The following is a 26,329-nucleotide window of genomic DNA, read 5'->3' as shown; positions in this document are numbered from 1 at the left end:
CTATGCCACCATTGGCATGGTGGAAATGCAATGGGAGACAAGGCACACAGCATTTGCCCTCAAGGAATTGAAGAGTGGGAGAAACAGAAATGGAAAAAGGGAATTACAATCTGTGAGGGCTTGATGGGACAGGACAGTGGACCAGGGAGCAGATAGAAGGTGCTCTTCCTTCTAAGAAAGGTAGTCTGCCATGGTCCCTGCAGATTACCCAGACCCAAATTCACCAAATGCCTTATTGTAATGCCTTATTGTAATCACTTTGGGTATGATGTTTGGGTATCTCTGTCTCTCTGTCTCTCTCTGTGTGTCTCTCTCTCCCTCTCCCTCTCCCTCTCTATCTCCCTCTGGTTCTAACTTTTTGCTCAGGTGCCCCTTACAATAATTTTGATGAACCATACCCCTCAACATTTTAAATTTAGTACTTACAAATGTTTATAAGATTAAACAAATGCAAAGGATGTAATCTTCACCATACTAAAAATATTGGTATGTTATAATAAAACAACTGAACACTTTTATTTATTTATTGCAGTGCTGGGGCTCAAATGCAGGGCTCAAACTCAGGGCCTTGCCAATGCAAAGCAAGCTCTATACTGCTGAGTTACATCCCCAGTTCATGTAACACTTTAATCGTCACAGAATCTAATTATCCCCCTGACACACACACATTCCTTAGAGAGTCATCCTGTACTCATGCCCTAGCTGAAGAGTTGTGGTATAGAGCTATTTATCTGACTTTATTTTTTCCAACTGGGGCTCTTTCCCCAGTACCTAGGTGTCAGACCTTGGCTAAGCATGTATCATGTATCATCTCATTTAATCCTCAGCAGTCATTACAGATAAATGTACTATTATCTACATTTTTACTTATGAAGAAAATGAGGCTGAGAGCAGGGTTTTGACTCCAGATCTGTCTGACTTTGTACTCTGCACTTTCTTGTTTGGAACCAGGGATTGAACCGAGAGGCACTAACCACTGACCTACATCCCCTTTTTATTTTTTATTTTGAGACGGGGTCCCACTAAGTTGCTTAGGGACTTCCTAAATTGTCCAGGCTGGCCTCAAACTTGTGATTCTCCTGCCTCAGCCTCCAGAGCTGTTGGGATTACAGGTGTGTGCCACCATACCAGTGTACTCTGCACTTTTAATTGTTAATTTATACTTAGAATATGCTGCAATTGAAGGATTTAATGTTAAAATCTATGCAGCACACTCCCAACACTTCTTCCCCTCCTCCTGCTTTGCTTATCTCCACAGCACTTAACAACATTTAATATACCGTAAGTTTTACTTATCTATCATCAAACATTTCCAGTCTCTTGACCCAGAACATAGGCCTATATTTTAGGAAGTTGGTCTGTTTTTTAATTTTTTCTTGCTGCCATTTTCTCAGCACCTAGAACAGTGCCCAACATAAACTGGCACTCAATAACTGTTAGTTATTGAGTTAATGAACAAAACTTACTCTATAAAGCTATTGATAGTGCCGGAGACTCTAAGCATATTAGGAGTTGCTTTGTGCTTCAACCAACCTTCCTGGATTCCATTATGATCAATAGCAGTATGGGGTACGATCAATAACCTGCTGACTTCAGAATAAAGGATGTTTGTGTGCTAGTCAGTGTCAAAAATATAAGGGAATCTAATCACACACCCAAAGGGCTTGCTGAGCAGCAATAAAATGATGAATTTTGTTTATCTCATTCCAGTTAACCAAGGATAAAACATAGAATGGTTTAGTCTTGTTGGAGGACTATGGCAGGGCTACATCTTTGGGTCATAACTTATCACTCACTGTTGGGAGTTAGGGCAAGTCGGGGCATGTGCTAACAGCAGCTTTCCAGAAAGGAGTCCAATCTATTGCTAGGGCAGTCACAGATCAGTAAGTCTAAACCCAGCCTGAGCCTATCTGGGCATGGAGTGGGAACGACAGAATCCTCTGGAAAAGAATACATCTTAGGGAAGAAGGTACCAGGTGTGACCGGCTCCACCTAGGAGAGAAACTTAACCTGTCAGAGAGAATTGAGATTCTGAGTACAGCATCATTACCACTAGTCTCTGACTCACCCCCAAGCATGTTCTGGTCTTAGAGAAAAAGAAAACTAAGAGGAAAAAAATGGAAGGAGCTTTTCTATTAATGTTTAACCTTCACTGGGGGTTCTAATAGAAGATATCACAAAAGTCATTCTGTAAGCCTGGCTCTGCACCTCCCAGTGGTACAACCCCAGAGACATTGGTGACTCCTTCAAGTCTCAAGACAAATAGCAGCTGAGGCTTCTGAGCCTGAAGAAATAGTCAGAGGGCTTGGAGACTGAATGGTTAGCAGGGGGCACCCGCTATGCCTACCACACCTGGGATAGATGGGGAAGAATAGCAAGTAGCTGTGCCCAGTAGAGTGGCAGCGTGCATAGCTGAGTGTAGTAGCAATTTAGAGCCCAAGATTGGATGTAGCAGCAACCATGGACATACCCACTGAACAAATGGCAAATAAGTCTCATCAAAGGGTGGAAACTTGGCTTGGCAACAATGCTGCTATGTGGAAATGAACAAGTTCCTAGGTCTCAGAAGAATTTTTCAGAGAAGAACCCTAGAAGGACTTGGGTACTGAAAACTTTGCAGGTAACCCAGGTTCTTGAGTCACTCATAAGGGTGCAGAGCCTGAGTATTGGGGTTATTTATAGAGCAATCTTGGCATCTCTCATTTCAACAGGCTACTATCTCCCAGTTGTTCAACTGTGCCACTATTCACTATTGTTCTTCTCTCCTACTTCAACAGCTTCCGCCACCAGATTCCTAACTCAAAATTTTTGTTGACTTAGAGAGATTATCTAAACTAGGTGGGAAGATAAAGCATGCCAGTATTTAAGGCAAATGAGTGAAAGATAAACATTCTAGGTGTATCCAAATTTTAAGATTTACCCCAAAGGGTCTCCTCCAGACTGCATGGTAGTGGGACATAAAGACTTTAGCACTGGAAGATTAGAGGAAAATATTTGCTCATCTTGCATAGCACTGGTAGGAATTGACTTGGCCTGGCCAATTTGATTAAATGAGCCTTACTTAGAGTTGAAGCTCTTTGGGATGATTATGTTCTGCCATGCTACAGGCCGGTTTATTCATTAATGAAGATCCTGGATGAGACTCATACCATGAGTTTCACTCTGTGATATATCACTTTTGATGTAGACTGCAAATTTACCTTATGCTAGATAAATGGTTTTTTAACAGTAGCACAAAATGACAGGATAATTTTAGACTATAAGAACGATGGGGATATTCATTCAATTGCAATAGGAGTGGTATTTTCATTGTGTTGTTCCTCAGGGGCTCTACATATCTTAAAAAAAAGATCTCATTTCTTTTTACAGAATCTCAATGAGATAAGAACTTCAATACCTGATAGATTGACATAGTAAAAGCCTTCCTTCTGTCACCTTTCCCTGCTGTTCTTTGAGGTAGTAGGGAACTCCAGTATATCAGCTGCTTTATGAAGAAGCATGGTTGAGTTTCAGAAAATGCAGGAAAAAGATACTTTATAGACTCCATGATAAAGATTCATAAATAGACACAGAAGAGACTGAGGCAAGTCTTTGAAGCTTCTATTTATGGTCATTATCTAAAGAAATAAAGAACTAGACATGCCGATAATCTCTTTTCCAACTTTGTACTCTTAGAGAACACTGACCCTTTTCCTTTTCACAGATTTGGACCCCATACCCTTGCTCAGTGGCAGTGGGAGTTGTGATTCAGACTTCTGATTAGAGATAGAGATAGTCAGACATGGGTGATCATATGACCTAGCTGGGTCTTGGGAACCTTGTGCCAGTATTGGGATTGAGACTTGCAAAAACTAGAAAGTGAACAGGAGCCAAGATTGTTTCCCTCTCTCTTCCTCTACCTACCTTTCTGGGGCAAAGGAATTTTCCTCTCTGAGAAGCTTAAAACTGGTTTAAAAAGACAGCCTTGAAGGGAAATAGACTAAATATCTATCAACATGAAACTGATTAAATCATGGGATAGCCATGCCATGGCAAAATGAAATAGAAAACTTTCTACAAAGTGAACATTCTAAGATACATTGCTAAGAATAATGTATAAGATAGGAGGAATAAAACAATATTTGTTTAAGAAAAGAAATACATGTTTAGACCACTTACATTGAAAATACTTATATGAAGTCTTAAGGTTACCACTTTATGTGCCATTGTGGTCTCCATCATCTGCATCCTACCTCTGAGGCTGCCACACCCCTTGTTGAGGAGGTGAAAGGAATTTCACTAAGTTGGGTGTTTTAAAGTGGAGTCCCAGCCTGCAGGGACAAAAAGCACTTCCTGGGCTGAAGCCCTATTGCAGTGGGCTTCCCCTAATGTTCTCTATCAAGTGGGGTCTCTGTGTGGGACTCAGGCTGGTGAGAAAGGAAAGTAATTCCCCTGGTCTATTATCGTTAGGGGGCATCTTCAGGTGGCATCTCTTACTATGTCTGCAGGGATCATCTAGCAGTATTGGCAGGACTGAATGCTTTCTGTTGCTAGACTGGATGTTGGGAAAAAGTGGACCTGGGTTACCTCCTGATCGGTGGGGAATGGGGGAGTCATAAGATTCTTCACTGCTGTGTGTTCCTTTGCTCCTGAGGTCCCTAATCAATTTGTCTTTCTCTTTCTGCCTTTCAGACTTTCCTTTTGATGATCTATTGTGTTATTTCCAAGGATTTTAGTCATGCTTAGCAGGGAGAGACATGTGTGTATGCATTCTTGCCCAGACTGGAAGTTCTCTATATATGCTCTTATGGGAATAAGATCTCTAAGGGTCCACAAGGAAGTGATAATACTGTTTCTCCCTCAGGAGGTCACCTAGGGGATTAAGAGGTAAATGGGAGACTTTTTTTTTTTTTTTTTTTTGTATATCTGTGTATACACTTAATCAAGTGAATATATTACCTATTCAAAAATAAAAATAAAGTGTAAAAAAAGAAGCCTCTTAACTCAATTGTTTTTAAGAGAACAACTAAAGATTATATCAGAGGGCAAGCAGTATATGGATTCAACAGTTGGTAACTCTATTAAATTTCATTGACTTTTAATTTCACTATGCTGTCACTACTTTGATCCAGATCTCTGAATGTAAGAATAATATCCTCAATGGATTTGCTGCTTGCTCATACATTTTGAATAACTTTCAGAATACAAATGTGTAATTTAGATAGAAGTAGATGCTTTCAGCAGCATACTAGTACCCTAATCAGCTGAAAAAATAATATTTGTATGACATTAAAACAAAATTAATAGGAAGACACTGGTTACATGAAAATACTTCTTTATGTTGTAATTATTAAACTTGCAAACAACTCAGCATAATTAATGCCTTAATTAGGATATGACCTGAAATTTTAGCTTCCAAAATTAATAAAGGCAATTAAAAGTCTCATTTGTAAAGTAAAATGAGTTTTAAGAATTACAAGGTAGTTGGACAAGACTTTTTTATCCTCATTTGGGGGACATTTTTGTAGGTATTGAACCTACATTGCAATTTCCCTGATACCCACAAGCCCAAGCCCTATCTCAGTAGCTCAGCCTGAAGCCTTAAGAGTTAAGTTTAGTGACCTTCAGACAAGAATGTCCACCAATAAGGGCTGGGCCATTCCCAGAATGCTCCTTCTAGATACCTCTAGGACAAAATGAAACAACAAAGACTATTCTCTTGATTAATTAGAAGACTGATATTGACTTTCAGACTCTACCACTTTCACAGAACTATTTGGGTTCAAATGATAATTTTCACTGCTATCATTTATTCTTCAATACAAGCTTCTTGAAGGTATTTTAGTTTTCCATGTGGTGAAGCATAATACAAGGCCAAAGAACTTTCCATTAGTAGATAACAATGGAAAATTTAATAAATATTGGTGGGCCTGTGATTTGGAAAAAAATAAACCTGGACTCCTACCCTCATTCCAAAATAAACTCCAGATGGATCAAAAATGTAATGTAAAAGCAAAAATTATAAATGTACTAGAAGAAAATAGAAAGAAATATTGTAATTGGGAGAGACTTTTTAACCATGACAGATAAAACAAAAACCATAAAGGAAATGACTAACAAATTTGATTATTCAAAATGTTTAAACTATAACATTAAAAAATCCTTAAGTTTTAAAAATTCAACTCAAAACCAAATGAAGAAGTAACTCCCTATAAACGTCTAACTTTATTCCCAAATAAATAATTGGAAATATGCATCATGATTGGTGCACAAGGATAGAAAATATAGGGTAAAATTAAAAGAACTTACAATTTAAATAATAGCTCATAAAATGATTAAGTGAATTAGAGAATAACATAGACTGCTGGAGAACAGGGTGAAGGAGGAGGGGAAGGAAAGGAACTACTGGTGCTGAAATAGGGCAAATTATGTTGTGTGCATGTTTGATCATGTCAAAATGAACCCCATTATTATGTATAACAATACTGCACTAATACAACTTTAACAATCATAATATCTAATAACAGATTCATAATATTTTCACTGAAGGGCCTATAAAAAGATAGTTGGAGAATATAAATGAATTCAATTTAATTTTTGAGTGTCCTATCTAGACAGAAAAAAGACAAAGGAAACAAAATATCAATAATTATTATTTCTATGATAAAATTATGTATAAATGTTATTGCTTTCATTTTTGGTAATTTGCAAACTTTCTACAATAAGCATATTAATTTTGTACTCATTTTTATTGCTTAGAGCATTAAATAAAAGAATATTTCTATTTTCTTAAAAGTAGGCAACTTAGAACTAGATAAGATATGAAAAATCAAAACTGAGGCCTTGAATAGTATAGCTTACAATAGAGCAACTTTAACAAATTCCCTTTTATTTAAAAAAAAAAATCTCTCTACCAGATCCAGTCATGCTATATCCAATGGGTTAAATTGCAGTTATTTGTTGTAGTTGGTCCTCCTCTCTCTCCAATTCTTGCTGCCCTTTCCTAAGACCTGGTATCACCAGATAGTTCTTTTTTGAAATCATTATCATGCCTTTTATTCTATGTTGCAGAGCAGGCACCATGGGGTCCAAAATTCAGATTACCTGGTCTTGGCAAGAAGCTTATGTCTTTAATTAGAGCCACTTACTAGTCACAAAATTGCTATCACTAGCGGCACAAGAAATGTCACCATTGAACTTCCTCTGTACCTGTAGGTTTTCTTAATTTCTTCATTTGATGCTCCCTTATGCAAACCAAGAATTTCATATAGAGCTTCTCCAGTTGTCGACAAAGTCCGTTGTCTTTGGTTAGGTATGTTACCTGCCATATTCTCAAGCTGCAAAACCAAAGAGGGAAAAATTGTCACGAAGGTCATGCTCACTGGATCTCTCTCTCTCTAAAATGGAAGACAGTTTATTCTTAACCTTTTGTGAACTGACAATCTGAAGTATGCCTGTGTGCTAGCTGCAAAAGGAGGGGAGAAAAGTGTTAAGAAAGCCAAAGAAGAGGTCAGGGTGTCATAAAATATAGTCTTGTCTACATGGTTATATAGAAGCAAAATATTACCTAGATACCTAGCTAAATCAGAAGTGTCGAGAATCAATTCTCACAGATTAGGCAAATGCAGGTGTTTTGTTTTGCAATGTTTGGGTAGAATTTGCATAACTACTTCTTTTTTGTGTGTGTATTTTCCAAACTTATCCAGCGATGGGAAAAAAATCTTTCTTTTTATTCCAACTTGATTGGCCTAGCCATTAATCAAAAGCTTGAAGAAAAAAAGCAAAACTTTTTAAGTACCAGGAAGAAATTCCTGCCTCCTCTGGGACCTCTGTTAAAACTTCTCTGGAGCTGGAGCTTTGGAATCCCAGAGCTTCAGCACCCCCACCCCATAATGCTCCTTGGTTCTGTACCTGAGTTTGCTCCTTTCCCTATGGTCTATCCAGAAAGGGTGGGGCTATCAGGTCCCAAGGAGCCATTTGTCTGACGCACCATGACTCTGGGGGATTCAGGAAGTAAGCACACCTAGGCAGGGGATTTGGCATTTCTGTATTCTCCACATGATGTTCAGGGTATGGCTCAGTGGTAGACTGCTTGCCCAGTATGTGCAAGGCCCTGGCTTCAATTCCCATCATAGAAATAAAAACACAGGATATATTCACCATTTAACTTCTCTGAGCATTAATGTCTTCACCTGTAATGTAAAGATATTAAAGTTCCCCAAATAACAATATCTTAAGGGTTTAGAAATAACACATACAGTGTATCCAGGACACAGTAACCTCAAGGAAAAAGGCAACTACTTTTATTAAAGGCAACACAGTGTGTCATCCACAGTGCTCTATAGTCAACCCTCTAGGGTAGAATATTGGTCTTGCCATTTCCTGCTCCACATGCTTTCTCATCTGTAAATTGGAGATCTGTAAATTGGAAAATGTACCTTAAACCCATGGAGCTATTGCAACAATTAAATGAGTTAATATATATTTTAAAGTAGAACAGTGTGCATTATCAGCATAAAGCACAAAAGCTAAAACCCTTTAGCAAACAACCCAGTGCCCATCAACAGATGAACAAAATGTGGTGTATACAAGAATGGATTATTATTGAGCCATGAAAAGAAATGGAACTCTAACACATACTACAACATGGACAAACCTTGAAAATATCATTCTAAATGAAATAAGTCAGTTACAAAATGATAAATATTGTTTGATTCTATTCATCTGAGGTACCCAGAACAGGCAAATTCTTAGAGACAAACAGTAGAATAAAGACACCAGGGACTGAGGGAGTTGGAAATGGGAAGTTGTTGCTTACTAGGTGCAGGGTTTCTGTTTGGAAAGATGAAAATTTCTGGAAATAATTGGTGGTGATGTTTAGATAATTAGGTCAATGTACTTAATGCCATTGAATTACACGCTTAAAATGGTTAAAAGGCTAAATTTTGTTATGTATATTTGTTATGGGTTGGATGTGAAGTATCCCCCAAAAGCTCATGTGTGATAATGCAAGAAGGTTTAGAGGAGAAAGGATTAGGTTATGAGAGCCTTAACCCAATCAGTGAATTAATCACCTGATGAGATTAATTGAGTGGTAACTGAAGACAGGTGGGATGTGGTTCCAGGAGATGGGGCATGGGGTTGTAGCTTTGGGGTTTATATTTGTATTTGGCAAGTGGAGTTCTTGCTCTCTCTCTCTGCTTCCTGACCATCATGTGAGCCACTTTCCTCTGCCACACTCTTCTGCCATGATGATCTGCCTCACCTTAAGCCCCAAAGAATGGACTCCGCTGTCTATGGACTGAGACCTCTGAAACTGTGAGACTCTAAATAAACTTTTCCTCCTCTACAATTGTTCTGGTAGGATCTTTTAGTCATAGTGGCAAGAAAAGCTGACTAAAATGATATTTTATCACAAAAGCAAAACAGAACAACAACAAATAAAAACTACTGAAGACTGCAAGGTCATCTGACCAAAGTGCTTTGAAAATCATTGTCCGTGTCTTGGCTTTGGGCCTTGTGCAGCAGCTGCTATAAGAGAGAAGGGATGTGAATGAATCAATATACTAGAACTAAGGAGATGGTGTCAGGCTTTTGAGTCACTCGTGAGCAGCACAAGGAATCCCTGGTTGACAGTGGTGCTTCAGAAGAGCTGGGCATGCACATCCTGGTGGTGGGTAGGCCCAATTAGAGCAAACCTCCCAGCCCTGCTCCCACTAGGTTCATGACCACATCAACACAGGCAAGGTAGAGGCCACAGGATATCACCTGGTGGGTCAGGTGGTCTTAGAGTCCTCCAAGATCCCACAATGGTATAACAAGTGCTGGTAGTCTTAAGGAAGTCAATTAAGGAGAACGATATCAAGAACTTCAGAAGTATTTGTGAGCCTTCAGCTTCTTTCAAGTTGAAAAGGAAGGTAACTGAGAAGGGAGTTGAACCCCAGGCAAAACCCTACAGCCCCAAAGGCTTTGAGGACAGAACTAGCCTGCCCATGGGTGCAACTGTACAAGGTGAAGGGTTCGCCATGTGGTATGGCACATTGCCCCCTCCCATAAAAGTCACAAAACCCTGGTTCACACAAGGGCAGAGGAGAAGGAACCCTGATTCTACCCACCACACTACAAAACCAAACAGACGTGCTCACTGACTGGCAGCCACTCAGTAATTGGCTGTACTTATTTCACCTCTGCTCCGCCTTACTTTTCTCACCCATTATCATCTGAATTTTCCTAGGGAGTAAGTAATTCAAAGCTTGGGCCTATGTCATCCTAACCCCCTAGCTCAGTCCTCTCTTGGAACTACAGCCTTGTTCACTATTCACAACTGAAGGAAGAATTGCCTGAGTAAACTGATGCCTTCCTACTTCCTTCCAGTCACCTCTCCTCTGCCACCACCACACACACACACACACACACACACACACACACACACACATACACACACACACATACACACACATGGACACACACACATACATACATACACACATACACACACATACACACACACACATACACACACACACATACGCACACACATACACACACACATACACACACATACACACACACACACACATATACACACACACACACTTACTTTCAGTATACTGATAATTTTTCTGGCCCACATATCCACCTTATGTTTCCCAATAATGTAGGTAGCCTACAGTTTTCTCTACAAGTCACACTACATGTTATGAATTAATAGGATTTGGAGTATAAGGGCTTCTGTGTGGCTTGGTGGGCAAGCAAAGGCCCCGATTCATCCTGCTAGCTCCTTTGACTGGGATTTCAAGATCTTGTTGGGTAGCAAGATCCCCAAAGTCATTGGTTTCTAATACTAAGAGCATATCAACAAATCCCAGTTCTGGGTATAAGTACAAAAGAAATAAAATCAGTTTGTCAAAGAAATATCTGCACTCTCATGTTCATTGCAGCACTATCCACAAGAAGAAGATATGGAATCAACCTAAGTATCTCTCAGTGGATGATTGGAATAAGAAGATGTGGTATTATAAATACATAATAGAATACTATCTAGTTGTTTTTTTTTTTTTTGGTACTGGGGAGATTGAACCCAGGGGTGATTAACCACTGAGCCACACCCCCAGTCCCCCCCCCCTTTTTTTTTTTAGTTTTCAATGGACCTTTATTTATATTTATTTATTTATTTACATGCAGTGCTGAGAATTGAACTCAGTGCCTCACACATGCTAGTGAGCGCTCTATCACTGAGCCACATCCTCAGACCTTTGTATATTTTATTTAGAGACAGAATCTTGGTGAGTTGCTTAGGGCCTTGCTAAGTTGCTGAGGCTGACTTTGAACTTGCAATTCTCCTGCCTCGGCTTCCCAAGCTGTTGGGATTACAGGTGTATGCACCACACCCAGCTCAATTCAGTTTTACAAAAGAAATAATCTTGTCATTTGCAAAAGCATGGATAAGCCTGGAAGACATTATACCAAATGAAATAAACCAGACACAGAATAACCACCACATGATTTCATTTACACTAGAGTGGGGGCCTGGATCAGAGATATAATGATGGACAGAGGATATAAAATTTTAGTTAGGAAGGATAAGTTTAAGAGATCTATTATACGACATGGTGACTAGAGTTGATAATCATATATTATATTTTTAAAAATTGCCGAGAGTAGATTTTAAGTGAGAGACAACTTCACAGAAAAGGTGAAGTCTGAGCTTCTAATAATACTACATTTGTCTCTGTAGAACTTGGTATGTCTTTTTCTATTTTGGTCTTTACAGCCAGGCCTAACTTTGGACCTATATGGATGTGGAACCTAGTGACTCTCTTGTTCATCTATTTGCATAAACAATGATGAAAGAGGACTTCTCAGTTTGGAGTCTGAAAGAGGAGGGAGGATCTAGCTTAGAGAGAGGATGAGGGGAGTCTAGACCAGACAATGGCCACTGGACCCTTCCCCAGCCAAGAACATGCTTTTGAGCTTCTCTGGGGAGAGAGGCTAAAGACTGAAGAGTTGTTTTCAATGTTAAGGGATGAAGGGAACAAAAGTTTGGAACTCCGAAACCTCATCACAGAGTCAGCACCCAGACAGGATCAGGTCAGCATTTTCCAACCAAGGAAGCAGAGAGGATGTGGCAGACTAGTCAGGGGACACTGCTGATCCTCCCTCTAGTCTGCTGAGAAGGGATAGTGTCAGATGGCTCTGAGTCACTTCCGAAAGCATTTGCATCGTTCCTGGGGATGCTTAGAAATGTTTGGGATCATTGGAAGCTTCAGAATTCCAATGTGAGAAAGACTTAGTACCCACAAGGGGCAGAAAGAATGAGGGTGGGAGGCAGGGAGGGGCTTAAAGTTGGATAGGATTAAGGAAATAATGATTCATACGTATAATATGTCAAAATACACTCCACTGTCATGTATATCTAAAAAGAACATACAAGAAAAATTTTTAAATGATCCAAATAAAAAATGGGGACTAATGCTAATAACAATAATAGGGGTAAAGGGTGAACGAGGGTGGGGGTGGAATGAAAACCTGTGAGGCCATATTTATCCCCATAGTTCATGGGCCTGGGAACAGTGGAGTTATCATGCCCAGCAAAGTTATTGCCTAGTCATATGTCTCTCTTTAAAACCATCTCTGAGCTCCTTAAGGGCTGTAACTCTATTTTTGTATTAATCTGCAAAACCCCCAGTGGCAAACGGTCTTAACATTAATATACTGCATGAAAAGGAAGGTGAACAGGGAACAAGCATTTACTGAGCACCGTCTATGTGTCATATCACTTAATCCTGATATCAACACTTGAGGGCATCAAGGAAGAGACTCCCCAGCCCAGGAGTTCAGAGAAACAAGATTGCTTTCTGAGAGTTGAACAGAGAAGTCACTGCCTAAAGGATCAGGGAAGAGATGTCTTACATTTTAGAGAGATAAATGTCTGGAAAAATGGCTGGAAGCTGATAAATGTAACACACAGTTATCAGGTTTCTCTTGTGTTGTTATTCAAAAGAGTGATTAGATGTGAACAGGAAGAGAAAAGCAAATGTAGAGGCAAATGCTGGCAGGGCCATCTAAGCACAACTGAGGGGAAGAGCCCAAGGATTCAGGTCCCACTGGCCACCCAGCACTTTCCTCCTCATGTTCTTAAATATTTACTCATCAAGCCACCTTTGACTTTGATCTTGTAAGAACCCAGAAACCACTCCGGACACGGGAACTCACATAAGAGGGTTTATTAAGCAGACAGAGTGTCTCCCTGCAGGGTAAGAGAGAAAATGAGGGGAAAAGAGAGAGAGAGCACGCACAAGAAAAGCGAGGAGGAGAGAGAAAGAAAGTGAGGAGAGAAAATGGTGGGGAGCTATACTTAAGCAGTCAAATTCCATGTTCACAGACTGACAAGAAGTTGGGAGGCGGGGAAATGACTGTAGCGTAAAGGGCGGGGGAGCAGCTTTATATTATTTTACAGATCTGGTATCCCATGTAGGTCTTTCTCATGTCACATCATTGAGTTCTTAGTGCTGGCTCACGTGACAATTGCATCTTACCATTCCAATGTTGATTTGCCTTTCCCTGAAGTCTGCCCTTGCCCTTTCCCTTCATAAAAATGATAAATTAACACCTAGAGTTCATGCATTATCCTGGAACACACAGAGGGAGTCTGGCCTTCAGCAGGCCTGTTCTCTGGGACTGCCCAAGTCACCTGGCCTAAAGAGTCTTAACTGTTTCAGTCACAGTAAGTTCAGGATATGACCATTACTCCCACCTTATGCAGGGTTTTTTTTTTTTTTTTTTTTGCAGTGCTGGGAATCAAACCCAGGGCCTTATGCATGCCAGGCAAGCATTCTACTACCGAGACATATTCCCAGTCCTATGCAGGTTCTTAGAAAAAAATTACCTAGTAGCCCCCAAAAGGTAATAAGCATTTGATTTACCCCTATGTATTGCTCTCGAATTTTAAAACTGAGGAAATTGAGTCTAACTGAAGTAAAATAATTTGCTCGGATTTACACAGGGGACTCGACTTCAGATCTGCTTGATTCTAAAGCCCAAGTTCTTGCTAGTGTGCCATATTGAATAATACTCAATGTCTGAATGTGCTTTACAATTCACAAATCATTTTCCACAACCGATATTTCATTTAATCCTCACAAGAACTCTGCATAGTGATGACACTAAACCAGAGCAGCCCTGTACTGTTTCAGTCTCCAGGTCATAAGGGTCCCCCCCCCCCCCCCCCCCCGGCTGCTGTGTCTGAGGTGAGAGGGGCACACGAGGGTACAATGGGATCTAAGGACTACAGTGCAAGTTTCCTCCCTCAGCACAGTCACTGGACTTTAATGAAGACAAAAAGAGAGTTCCCAGAGGAGAGTTAGGAAAGAGAATAGTTAAGAGTAGAAGAATGCCTGGGTTACACAAAAATTTTGAAACTTCTGCTAGGAGTGCAGTTTGTAAGTCACTTCCTGGCCACTGGGTCAAAACTGCCTGAAGTATCTCCAAAGAGCTTTGTGACAACTCTCGAGACTATGGTGACATATTGACCGTAGTTCAGAGGCCTTCTAGTCTATGCTAAACCTGTTCCTGTCACTTATGAAAATAACACACTCCTGTCAACTTATGAAAAGAACATACTCTTCCCTCTCCATTCCAAAATTTCGGATTTTCATTTATCTTCCCTTTTGACTAGGGGGGTGATTGGAAGATCTATATTAGATTTGGCATTATTACATCTGTGAGCAAAATTGTCTAGCCATTAGCATTCACCCTTTCAAGAAGACACTGAGGTTCCTAGAGATTAGAATGCCTGGACCTGATCCAGGATCTTTTCCAAATGTGATTAAGGCAGACCAGGGAGCCTGTCAAAGTCTTCTGGAACTAGGAGGAGCATCAGCATATAGCTGCTCACCATTTGGAAGGCTGCCTCCTTCAAAATCACCCCAGGTATGGAACAAGGGAGATGGTCTCAGTTGGGGGCTACACCTTAGCACTTCCAGAGAACAGTTCTGGAAGCATCCTGGGGCTCATGCTTCCCTGCCCCAGGCCCATGCTTATGCACACTCTTCCCAATGGAAAAAAAAAAAAAAAGGAAGATTTCACTTCTTAGTTTCATACACAGAAACTAACAAAATGGTAGGATAACAAGCCATTTCTTTGATGATATTTTTCAAATCATCACTTCACTTAAAAATCTAATTACATGCCAGGCATGGTGGCACACACCTGAAATCCCAGTGGTTTGGGAGGCTGAGGCAGGGGATCACAAGTTGAAGGCCAGCCTCAGCAATTTAGTGAGGCCCTAAGCAACTTAGTAAGATCTGTCTCAAAATAAAAAAATACAAAGGGCTGAGGATGTGGCTCAGCGGTTGAGTGCCCCTGGGTTCAATCCCTAGTACCTCTCCTCAAATCTAATCACATTAAAATTTATTCCTGCTAAGTGAAGTCCAGTGGCTGTCTGTTGCTTTAGGACATGAATTTACCAATACTTACAATGAGTGGTATGGAGCACTTATTGTATTTATGGTTTACTTTGCCCTATTCTCCAAAGATTTCCTTTTAGACAGATAATATCTCTTAATTAAGGTTCTTTTAAAAAGTCCATTTGCATTGTATTGGAACTTAAGAAAAAGATAGTTGATCAATAGTTGGCTGATTGTATAGACTACAACAAAAAGGAAAAGACTGCAAAGCTGCTTTATGCATCCAGCAGCGATGATATGCTTTTTCTGCTTCTTTGTTGAGCTAGAAGTCAGACGCCTCATATATAATTGATTTATATGACATTTGGCTTCAGATTCAGTAGAATAGTGTGTTCAAATGCTTAAAATATGAAAATAAAGATCTTATGCCCTGAGAACATACTAACTACAGAGTAGTAGTCAAAACATCTTGTAAAAATGCTTCCTAAATAATCTTAAATAAATCATGGAGCCATAATTATATTTAATTCCTTATATAAAATACCCTTGATTAATTCTTTTTCTGTAGTCTTTTGAATCCTAATATTCTTATGCAAAATTCAAGTCTTTATTACTTATTTATAGTCTTTCATCTCCAAGCCATCCAATGGAGGGGGGGAATGTTGCCATGCAAAGTCATTAAGTAATTTAATTTTAATCATCCAGTACATGTACTTTATCTTCTGAGCCTAAATTACCCTTTAGCTGAATTATAATGCCATTAATATCACAATTTCTTAAAGCATTAGCCACTATATAGTCACTACTGAGCTCTATGCTGCTCCCCTGTTTCTAGATAATAGTTATATATAATTGAAAGAAGGTATAGCACCTTGTTGGTGACAGGCTTTGACCCAAAATAAAATATATTTTAAAAATTCTAATTCTGGGGGGCCTAAGAGGGCTATTACACATTTTTATGTTGAAATAAAATTTTCCCTTCAAAGCAAAAGAAGCTTCACCTATATCTTTAATGTGAATTTTGAAAAATGGGAAAACTATGCATTTCTTGCCAGGGTCCCTTTATGATGGAGAACATGAATGTGGGCAGCAGCTATAAACTCATTAAACACAGCAAACATACTTGTCACTGGGGACACCAGCATGCATTACCATTTCATTGTTACTTCTCTAATTCTTTTATAGGAATCTATTTAGTGGAGCAAAATCCCCATAATCCAAATAATTTGTCTTAAAGCTAAATGCATCCAAAATGTTAATCCGGTGTTAACTCTCCCTAGCATGATTACATATATGCAATTTGAAAAAAAATTTTTCTTGCAATCGCTCTAGTATGTATATAAACAGCACTGAAGATGAGGCAATTTGGAATTGTTACAAATAACCCACCATACCTGTTCCTATGACTCCAATTCTGTTCTCCAACAGGAACGACTTGTTTTCAAAGTAGGTGTGCGGAGAAATAAAAGAAGACAACCATGGAAAGAGCTGTTCCATACCTGTTTCACTGTTTAGAGCAAACGGCTGCTCCTTTCCATCATTCCCAAGCAGGAGTCGAGCAGGTCAGTGGAGTCAGATTACTTTTCGGTAGCTACTCTATCAGCCAATAGGTTATCCCTCTGGAAACCATAACAAAGAGAGAATAAAACATGCATGACCACACAGTTTGGTATTACAAGACATCTAGTGATACCAAAATATACACTACATACTTTTCATTCTTTGTCAGTCAGCACCTGACTCAACCAACTGTATGTGGAACTGCCCCAGAGTGTCCAACAGGACTTTCCATTAAGAAAACATGCTAATCTCTTGACCTGTAGAGTTAGTTCTTTGAAATTTTATTTACTTATTTATTCATTTATTTATTTAGTTTTGGTCTAAGGCTACTAGTCAGTTGACTTATAATTGCTGGAAAGACCATGCAACATTCAGAAGGGGAAAATACAAAATTGCTCACTATATTAATCCAAGTATTTTCATATTAGTATATTGTACCCTAATCATCTTCAGAGGGCTTGGAGTCACAGCAGTTGAATCACTTGTTAAAAACAATGTCCAAACTGCCATGTAAAAAAGTCACAAGAGAAAACAGTTCCTATGATTTTAATTAAGATCTTACTGACTGAAAGTCTTAAATAAGATGGGTGCTACTTCTGAATGTGGCTCCTGGGTCTGTAGGTGGAGCTTGCATAAGGCCTAGCAGATAGGTGGCTCTAGTACGTGAACACTGCAGAACACTTTCGCCTCTAGAGGGCACTGGTTTTTCAGATACCAAGGAATATAGGAACTTTTCTTGTAGATCTTGATCACCAGCCAGTCTAGGAAGCAGCCCACCACCAGGAATGGGGAGGGGTAGACTAATGAGATTTAAAATGCTTAAGTTCTAGCATTAATTTAGCTTAAGGACTGTATCTTTTAATGAAATGAAAATAGTTGCTATATTGATAAAGTGAGATTACAGATAGCTTTTATTAAAATTACAATTTATGAGCTAGGCATGGTGGTACATGCCTGTAATCCCAGCTTCTCAGGAGGCCAAGGTAGGAGTATCCCAAGTGTGAGACCAGCCTCAGCAACTTAGACCCTATCTCAAAGTAAAATTAAAAAAAAAAAAAAAAATGGGGATGTAGCTCAGTGCTTGCCTAGTATGTACAAGACCCTGGGTTCAATCCCCAGTACCAGAAAAAAATATTATTATTTGTGTTTTTCAAATTCAGTTTAATATCACATATTTTAATAAAATCTATTATTTTTGCACAATTCATCCACTCTCTTTAAACCACTAATTTAAAAAAGTATTACATAAGCCATTAGCTTTTTAAAAAATTAAGTATTGCAAAACTCTTGAGTAAAGTGAAACTATAGCTATGTTTCAAGGAGAAATCATAGTTTCTAATTCATCTGTTCATTCAACAATTAATCATCTACTGATGCCAGATAGTGGACTGAGTTCTAGCTATATACTGATAAACAAAAACAAACATAGGAGCTGAGTTTGTGGGTCATAGAGACAACAGTCCTCCAAAAGATACACAGAGTAATCAGTCGCTCAAGGAAGTATAAAAGTGAGACCTTGGAGAGATGCTATAAAAATATATATTTATGTAATAAACATATTTATTAAATGTACAATTATATATTTATTATAATATTTATGTAATAAATACATAATTTATTATATACACGTATATATATATATATATATATCAGTGAACAGAAGAAGATCTGACAAAACTTCTCAGAACAGAAACAGCCAAGATCTGAACATAACTAAATGAAGAGGTTGATGACAGAAGGCAATATATTCCAGGCAGGTAGAAAAGAGTGTTGAAAGCCCTTGGTGCTTAAACTAGAGAAATAAAAAGAACACTGACATGTGCTGCCATACATAGGATGTAGTATGTGTCTATACATAGATGGTTTCTGATACATCGTCCAACAATACAGTGGAGATCATATTCCATTTAGCCAGGTGAGATGTTTTAGAAGGTGTGAGTTTCAAATAATATTTGTAAAAGCAAGTGATTCAAGAAAAGCACGTGAACAACTTCTTGATATCATGTGCACTACATGTAGAAGTGTTGTGAGATGAACCATTCACACTTTGAAGAGGAGAACTCAGAAGATCTTCCCTCATTGAACTAAAGGGGCCCCTCTGTGAGGTGGAAAATTGAACTGAGAACCAAAGCAGTGGTGGGAAGGAGTTAAATGCTAATCTTCCTTGTTTGTTTCATTAATGGACTCTTGACCATTCCCTTGGGGACTCTTTTTTTTTTTTTTTTTAATTTTTACATTTTGTCCTTATTGAGTTAAAATCTGACCTTTGTTTATTGGGATTTACATGGAAATTCTGAAGGCCACAGTTTGGCCTTTTTAATGTACAAGTAAAATATATCATTAACAGCCATTGCTTTGGATTGGAATTATGCCAACTCAAAATCTCATGTTATTGCAGTCCTGACTGAAAGTTCTATGTTGGACATTACACTTAAGAGACCTCATAGGCCATCATCCTCATCAGTTTTCAGACTTGTCACAATTAATTTCTTTACTTTCGTAAACATTGTGTTTAGAAGACATTGTCTATCAAACTAGAGTTTATTAATGAATCATTTTCTCATTTTCATTGAAGTGTCACAAAAAGTGTCATCAGTGCAAACCTCTGATCAATACATGCAATTCTGAAAAATAACCAATATTAACAATCCAAGATTGATACCAGTTTACATGCCTCTGTCAATTGTCAGATATGATTAGGGTATTATAAGAAATGACTAGTACATTAGCATAGAATCTGCAATGGTACCAGATGAATTATTTGAACATTTAACCAAAACAACCAAATACATGAGCATTAGGGTACAGAGTCTTTACATTTTATACCTCAACAGGCTCAAACGCCACTCATTTTGAACACGGGATGTGCCATAATACATAACTTCAACAAATAAATCCTAATCCAAAGACTGTCTAATACAATGATTAAAGGCATTATTGCTACCACTGTTACAATTTTTATTACCTCTTACATCTACATAACTTATTATTATTATTAAATGGAACTCATGCCATTACTTTATAAATTTCAAAGGAATACATAAACTGGTCAAGATTCATTGCGTTGAGTGAATTTAGAAACTGTAGAATTCTTCTGGTGATTCTTCTGTAAATTTTACTGCTTAAATGTTTCAGGAGAACAAATCAGTTAATTCCTATTATGTTTTATAATTTTCAATTTAAAATGTATTTTTTAAGGAGAAGTTAAAAAGTGGGTGAAATTTTTTAAATTTGTTTTTATTGGTGTGTTATGATTATACATAACAGTGGGATTCATTATGCCACATTCATACATGCATGTGACATAACTTGATCAGTCTCATTCCCCAGTAACTTCTTTCCCTTCCTTTCTCCCTCCCTCCATTTCTTGCTCTACTAATCTTCTTGTCATTATTATTTTCTACTAATGCATTATAATTATAAATGGAATTCATTGTGGTATGTTTGTATGGACATAACATAATTTGATAGATTTTATGTCCAAGTACTTCCCATACCTTCCCCTCCTCCCTCCATCTTTTTCTTTTCTTTTTTTTTTTTTTCTGGTATGGGGGATTCAACTCGGGTACTCGATCTCTGAGCCACATTCCCAGCCCTATTTTGTATTTCATTTAGAGACAGGGTCTCACTGAGTTGCTTAGTGCCTTGCTTTTGCTGAGGCTGGCTTTGAACTAGCGATCCTTCTGCCTCAGCCTCCCAAGCTTCTGGGATTACAGGCATGTGCCACTGTGCCCAGCCTTCCTCCATCTTGATCCCCTTCCTCTACTTTATTGGTCTCCCTTCTATTTCCATGAGAAGGGGATGAAATTTTAATGCGCCCACATCTATAAATACATAGAAAGCATAGAACCATAGAGGAATAAGGGGGAAAAACTAGATTGGAAGTCTCTCTAGAATCATTTAGAAAGATTTTAAGAATTTTGATGCATGGGGCCCACCCAGATTATCCTAAAACATAATCTAGTGGAGTGGTAGGTTCAGGCATTTTAAAAAGACTCCTTGGGAGGGTTTAAAGGGTTCTTGGGTTGAAAGCTGCTATTGACCCCACAGCAGAGAGATTTGATGCAGAGGGTTGTTCAGTTAAGTAATGTGGAAACACCTGCTGACCAGGCAGCTTTCTGGAGGAATTTTCCATTTCTGGGTTTCCAAAGAAAACACTTACTAAAGATAATGGCATCTGTGTGATTAGACACAAAATAAAATTTGTTTTTACCTAGTTTAATTCAGGAAGGAGCATCCAAAAATAACACTCCTGCCTCAGGTTTTTGACAAATCCTCTGCATAACTTTAATAAAATACATTTTTTAATCTTAAAATACACTTTTTATCTTCCAGACCTTTTATCAAATGTCTACTATCATGTGCCAAGCATTATACGAGGGATGTTTATTTGCAGATTGTTTTCTAGGGTTAATTTGGGCACTTGTTAAGAAGTTCCTCTTTCCTTGCCTCTCCAAATCAGAACCAAGTACTCTGCTTTAATTTAAGGATTTGCATGTGATCTGGGTAGATTTTCATCGTAACTCCATTATTCATCAACAGGTTGAATGAATTATACAACAAATGGAAAGTGTTCCCCTGTTATCATGCACTACAAGGCACTGTACTGGGTGAGGACCCAGAGGTGGTGGCAATGGTGATGATGATGGTGATGGTGGTGGTAATGGTGATAATAATGACAGTAACTATCACTTTAACTGGATTATTTCATTTAAGCCCTACAAAAGCATAACGTGACAAAATGATACAATTTCTTTTTCTTTAAACCCCAAGTTGTTTCAAAATGGTATTACAATTTTACTGACTTCACAATACTATTGACAAAGACTCTCCTTGACTGAAGATTGGAAAGATTTTTTCTTTAGACCTCCATCCCCTGGTTTCTGTCTGTGTCTGGCCTGTGCTACTCAGTTGTAGGAAGAGCTGTGCTGTCAATTTAGAGAGACTCTCCCTCTTAACTCAATCTCTGACAACCCTCAATATCTCATCAAATTCCTCATCTCCCACCCTTGGTATTCAATCACCCTGACCTGCCTTCAACAAGAATTTTATGAGGTCTTTTTAACCAGACTCCTGCCTATCCCTGGTGTTTATGTTTAGCAGTTTTCCACCTACTGACCCCAATTCCGTTTGGGGGCTATGAATCTTGACTGGTTCATACTGGATTCAGAATGGAGCCCAGTTCTATGCTGGAGTTCTCTTTTCTCCTATTGCAACAGTTCCTGAATAAAACCTACTTATTCTACTAAAGTTGGTGCTTTTGTATCCTCATTTATAAAGGAGGAATATAAGATGGGAGAGGTTAAATGAATTGCCCAGGGTTGCCAATCAGTGAACAATGAACTCAGACTTGGAAACCAGAATGGCTGATTTCTATAGCTAAAACTCATTTAAGAGTTTTGCTTCAAGAGCTTAAAATTCCAAGGGACTTCTGCCTGCTGTATTTCTTTGCTTACCAATCTGTGACTGAGACAGGTGGTATATATGTTAAAACTCAAAAGTAAAAATGGAGTAATGTCTTTAAAGAAGGAATGACCAATAAGTGTGTTCACTAATGAGGTCCAACTTGAAGCTCTGGTGTCAAGGACAATATCTATTTAGTTAAGTAAAGCTCTAAGTCTGAGAAATGTGTTACTGAAAAGTTTAAAAATATTGACTGAGTTTTGTCCCCTGCTAGAAAACATACTATGTATGTTACACGTATGAAATTTAAACACCTTGTCACTCACTTAAGGTCAACAATTGCCGTTATAAACAAAGAAGGCTTCAGATCCAACAGATGTGTTTGACAAACTTTCTGTAAACAGAACCTTGATCTGTGATTTTGTCAATAGCTTCTTCCCTATTCACATTAACTCAAAGATGTCTCTTATGTTACTCAACTAAAAAAGAAGGCAAAAATAAGGAAGGTTATTTCTTAGGACAAAAATATCTTTTAATAGGGTTTCAGTTACAAATATCGTTCTGCAAATTTCCATCTGAGTGTGGTCAAGCAGCCTACAAAGTCAAGAGCACACAGAAACAAAACACGGTGGGTTTCAATTCTATTGTGTGGTAGTTTAATAGGGCAGTCCTGAAGCTACCTCTTCACATCTTAAATGTAATTGAGCCCCCTTCAAATGGATGCTCACCCAGCCCAGGTAACAGACCTATGTTTAAAAGAGAAGGAAATACTAAGTTTCCTTCTTGAGATTTACACTGCACTTATATCATACCTAAGTCTTTTACAATTCATATATATTATCTGACACTCATTCTCATTCAAGAAAGAAATAACCCATCAAGTTATCTTGTGACTTCTCCCAAGAATTAACATCAAGATTGAGGCAGTAAAAGCTGGAACTAAAATCTGCTACCAAATTATCCTTCCATGTTAAAATTTTTTTTTTAAAGCCTGAATAAAGCAAGAGAATCTTAAATGACAAAGGGAGTCCCTCCTTATTGGTGTATGTGACTAGAAGTTGTCCCCAGACCTCACAATAATCACTGGTCTGGGAAGCAAGGCATCTCTCTGCCTGTCTTCTGCACCAAGTAGATCATGACCTTCCACCAATCTCTGGTGTCCATAGTGGATCTTTGCAAAGGCACATTTCAACTTGCTCATCAAGATAACGGCAATGATCTTGTACTCTCTTCTATACCTTCTCCCTAATTTTGTAAAAGTTTTCTCTTTCAAATGAACAGTCAGTGCTCACTAAATTGCAAAAAATCCATTAGTATAGCTTTTGGTTTGAAAGCTGTCTATAATGCAGAGTAAGTGGTCTTTGTCACTAACAACCTACCTTTGCTAAGAACATTCTCTCTGAGTGTTGGTGGAAGGAGCCCAGAACTGCATGGGTGAGGCTGAGCTGCATTCTCCAGGGGATGAGAATGGAAAGGTCCCTTTTCAGAACAAGTGGGGTAACCTAGTGCAGACTGTATGACACACACACACACACACACACACACACACACACACACACACACACGCATGGGTTCCAGATACACAAGATCAGATGGACTCTGATACTGGTGGCATCTCTTGTGCTTTCTGCCTTAGGCAGGGTTCCTCCCCTACATAGGCTCTTCTCACAGGCCTCAGGGCTCCCCATGAGGTAAGCACAGCCACCCCTTCAATAGGGCCTTCAACACCCTATCAAGTCTCCCAGGCCCTTTCAACAGCTCTGCTCCTGCTCCTTCCAAAGTCTTCTGGAGACCTTAAGAAGTTTCCTGGATTGCTCCAGAGACCATGCAAGTGCTGCAGTCAGCGGGAAGTTATTCCAAGACCACAGACACAGACTGGTCAACTGGCTCTGTCACTGAAGCCCCACTGCTGTTGGGGCAATGATGGTAGGACCTCTGCCATCCCTCAAACTTCTTCCCAGGCATCTCTTCTCTTAGTCTCCTTCCATTCTCTTAGGTCCAGGCCACCTTTCCAGACACTAAGTGGAAAAAGCTAATGGATTCAGTTTAAAGGATTGGTCCTAGAAATAAGAAACTGGATTCCTGAACAAGGTAGCTCTTACAAACCCCTCTCAAAAATGACTAGAACGGGACCATCTCAGGAGTGGGTGGGATGATGACAAGTACTTCCCCACAGGTCTCCCTGCCTCAGGACCCTCGGCATGGGAATCCAGCAAGTAGCCCTCAAAGCCTTCTCTGCAACTTTCTTAGACATCTGAGTGAAATAGTCAAATGAACAAATATTCAATTCAGCACTTGTTCAAATATGTATCATCAGTCCCCTGGATTTCAGTCCCTTAAAAGGCAAGGCAGATTCACTATTCAATATGACTGTGTTGCCCTCTGGTGTTCAAAAAGGGAGGAACTGTAAGCAGTAGCTTTCCAATTACTCATCTCAAATCACCCTTGAATTTTTGTATCCCCAATGCCTCCCCCCAGCTACCTGAGATACGGGAATTGCTGAGAAAAACATTCAAGAAAGCAGCAGGTGGGACACACTAAGTTTATAGAGGATGTGGCCCTTTTGTTACAGTCTTTTAAATCTGGAATTTTGCAATGCATTGAAGTCAGTTGGAGGATTTAAATTAAAACTTTACAAAAATCTGGTTTTGATCATTATACTATCCATTTAGTGAAACAACACACTGTACCCTAAAATTATGTACACATATTTGTCAATTAAAAATGAAATAATTTTAAAAGTTTTTAAAGAAAAATAATCATTATAAATATTTATAAAATAAATATAAATATTAAAATCTGATTTTTGAAGTTTCTGTCTGAATGGAGGAACTTTGGGCAACTGTTGAACTTCTGAGATCTCAGATCTAACTCCTTACCAGCTGGGTTAAGACAGAAGAACCCTGAGAGAGTCAGGTAGCAAATGGCAGCAAAAAACCAAGAATCCACCAGAGACAATCAGCTTATTTGTAAACCATGAATAAATGCCTGCTGATGCTACTGTGGGTGCCAAGGCTAAAAGAGATGTTTCCTCCCTCTCTGGGAACACATTGAAGAGTTCCCCAAATGACAGGTCTCAACCAAAATTTCCTTGGCCAGCCTGGTGATCAGCTATGTGTAAAATGACCAGTTTGTATATGATTCACACCAAATTTTAAATTTGAGTTGTGCATCCAGGAAAACCTGTATCCCTTACTCTGAAGCAGCATTGATCTTCTCTGCCAGCCCTTCTACACACTGTGTATCCACCTTTGATGTCCCTGTGACCCACAGGCTCTGGTCTTCTCCACAGCCAGCCCTGAGTCCGACAACGTACCCATCTTATCCAAGGTAATTCTGTCATGCTGTTCTAACTATCCCCATTCCAATCATCAACCTGGGAACCTTCAGTGCCCAGGTAGCCCTTGTCTTGTATACCACCCCTTACCCTACTCAGATCCCTGGATGTCTTCCACCTGTTAAATCTTAAACTCCAGCCTCACCCTGCCCATGGGTTCTGGTTTAGATATGTGGTATCCCCCAAAACTTCTGTGTTAATGCAGAAATATTCAGAGCTGAAATGATTAGATTATAAGAGCTGTAATCCAATTGGTTCATTCTAGTTTGAACAGATAGACTGGGTGGTAGGCAGGTAGGCTGTGGTGAGAGGAGGTAGATCACTGGGAGTGTGCCCTGGAACGGTTCATCTTCCCTGTGGGCCTTTCCCCTTCCTCTCTGCTTTCTGGTGGCCAGGAGAAGAGCAGCTTTCCTCTGCCACACTCTTCCATCATGATGTTCGACCTCACTTTGGGTCCAGAGCAATGGACTAGGCCTACCATTAACTAACTCTCTGAAACCAGGAGCCAAAGTAAACATTTCCTCTTCTAAATTGTTCTTCTTGTATATTTTGATCACAGCGACAAAAAGCTGACTAACACACCACCATGGCCTATCTCATGAGCTAACTCCCTTCTGCTTGAGGTACTTACATCTACCTCACT

The 26,329-nt window shown here is 39.1% G+C and overlaps 1 protein-coding gene across 7 annotated transcripts in view; it reads right to left on the bottom strand.

Moving 5' to 3' along the window:
• DNAJC5B (DnaJ heat shock protein family (Hsp40) member C5 beta) overlaps positions 1-26,329 on the bottom strand; it is a 220,354-nt gene that overhangs the window by 32,618 nt on the left and 161,407 nt on the right. For 6 of the 7 annotated variants that reach the window (XM_079105389.1, XM_079105392.1, XM_079105394.1 and 3 more), the window contains 2 exons: positions 16,886-17,005; positions 7,189-7,316 (listed from right to left, as the gene is read on the bottom strand). In XM_079105389.1, coding sequence (XP_078961515.1) covers positions 7,189-7,307 — 119 coding nt within the window. In that variant the 5' untranslated portion in view covers positions 7,308-7,316; positions 16,886-17,005. Of the gene's footprint in view, positions 1-7,188; positions 7,317-16,780; positions 17,006-26,329 lie in introns of those variants that run through there. The other variant, XM_079105395.1, reaches the window with a different exon arrangement.

This window comes from Sciurus vulgaris, assembly GCF_902686455.1.
Source record: "Sciurus vulgaris genome assembly, chromosome: 1".
NCBI classification, from domain to species: domain Eukaryota; kingdom Metazoa; phylum Chordata; class Mammalia; order Rodentia; family Sciuridae; genus Sciurus; species Sciurus vulgaris.
The sequence above is the reverse complement of the archived record's forward strand: the minus strand, read 5'-3'. Positions and strand labels throughout refer to the sequence as shown.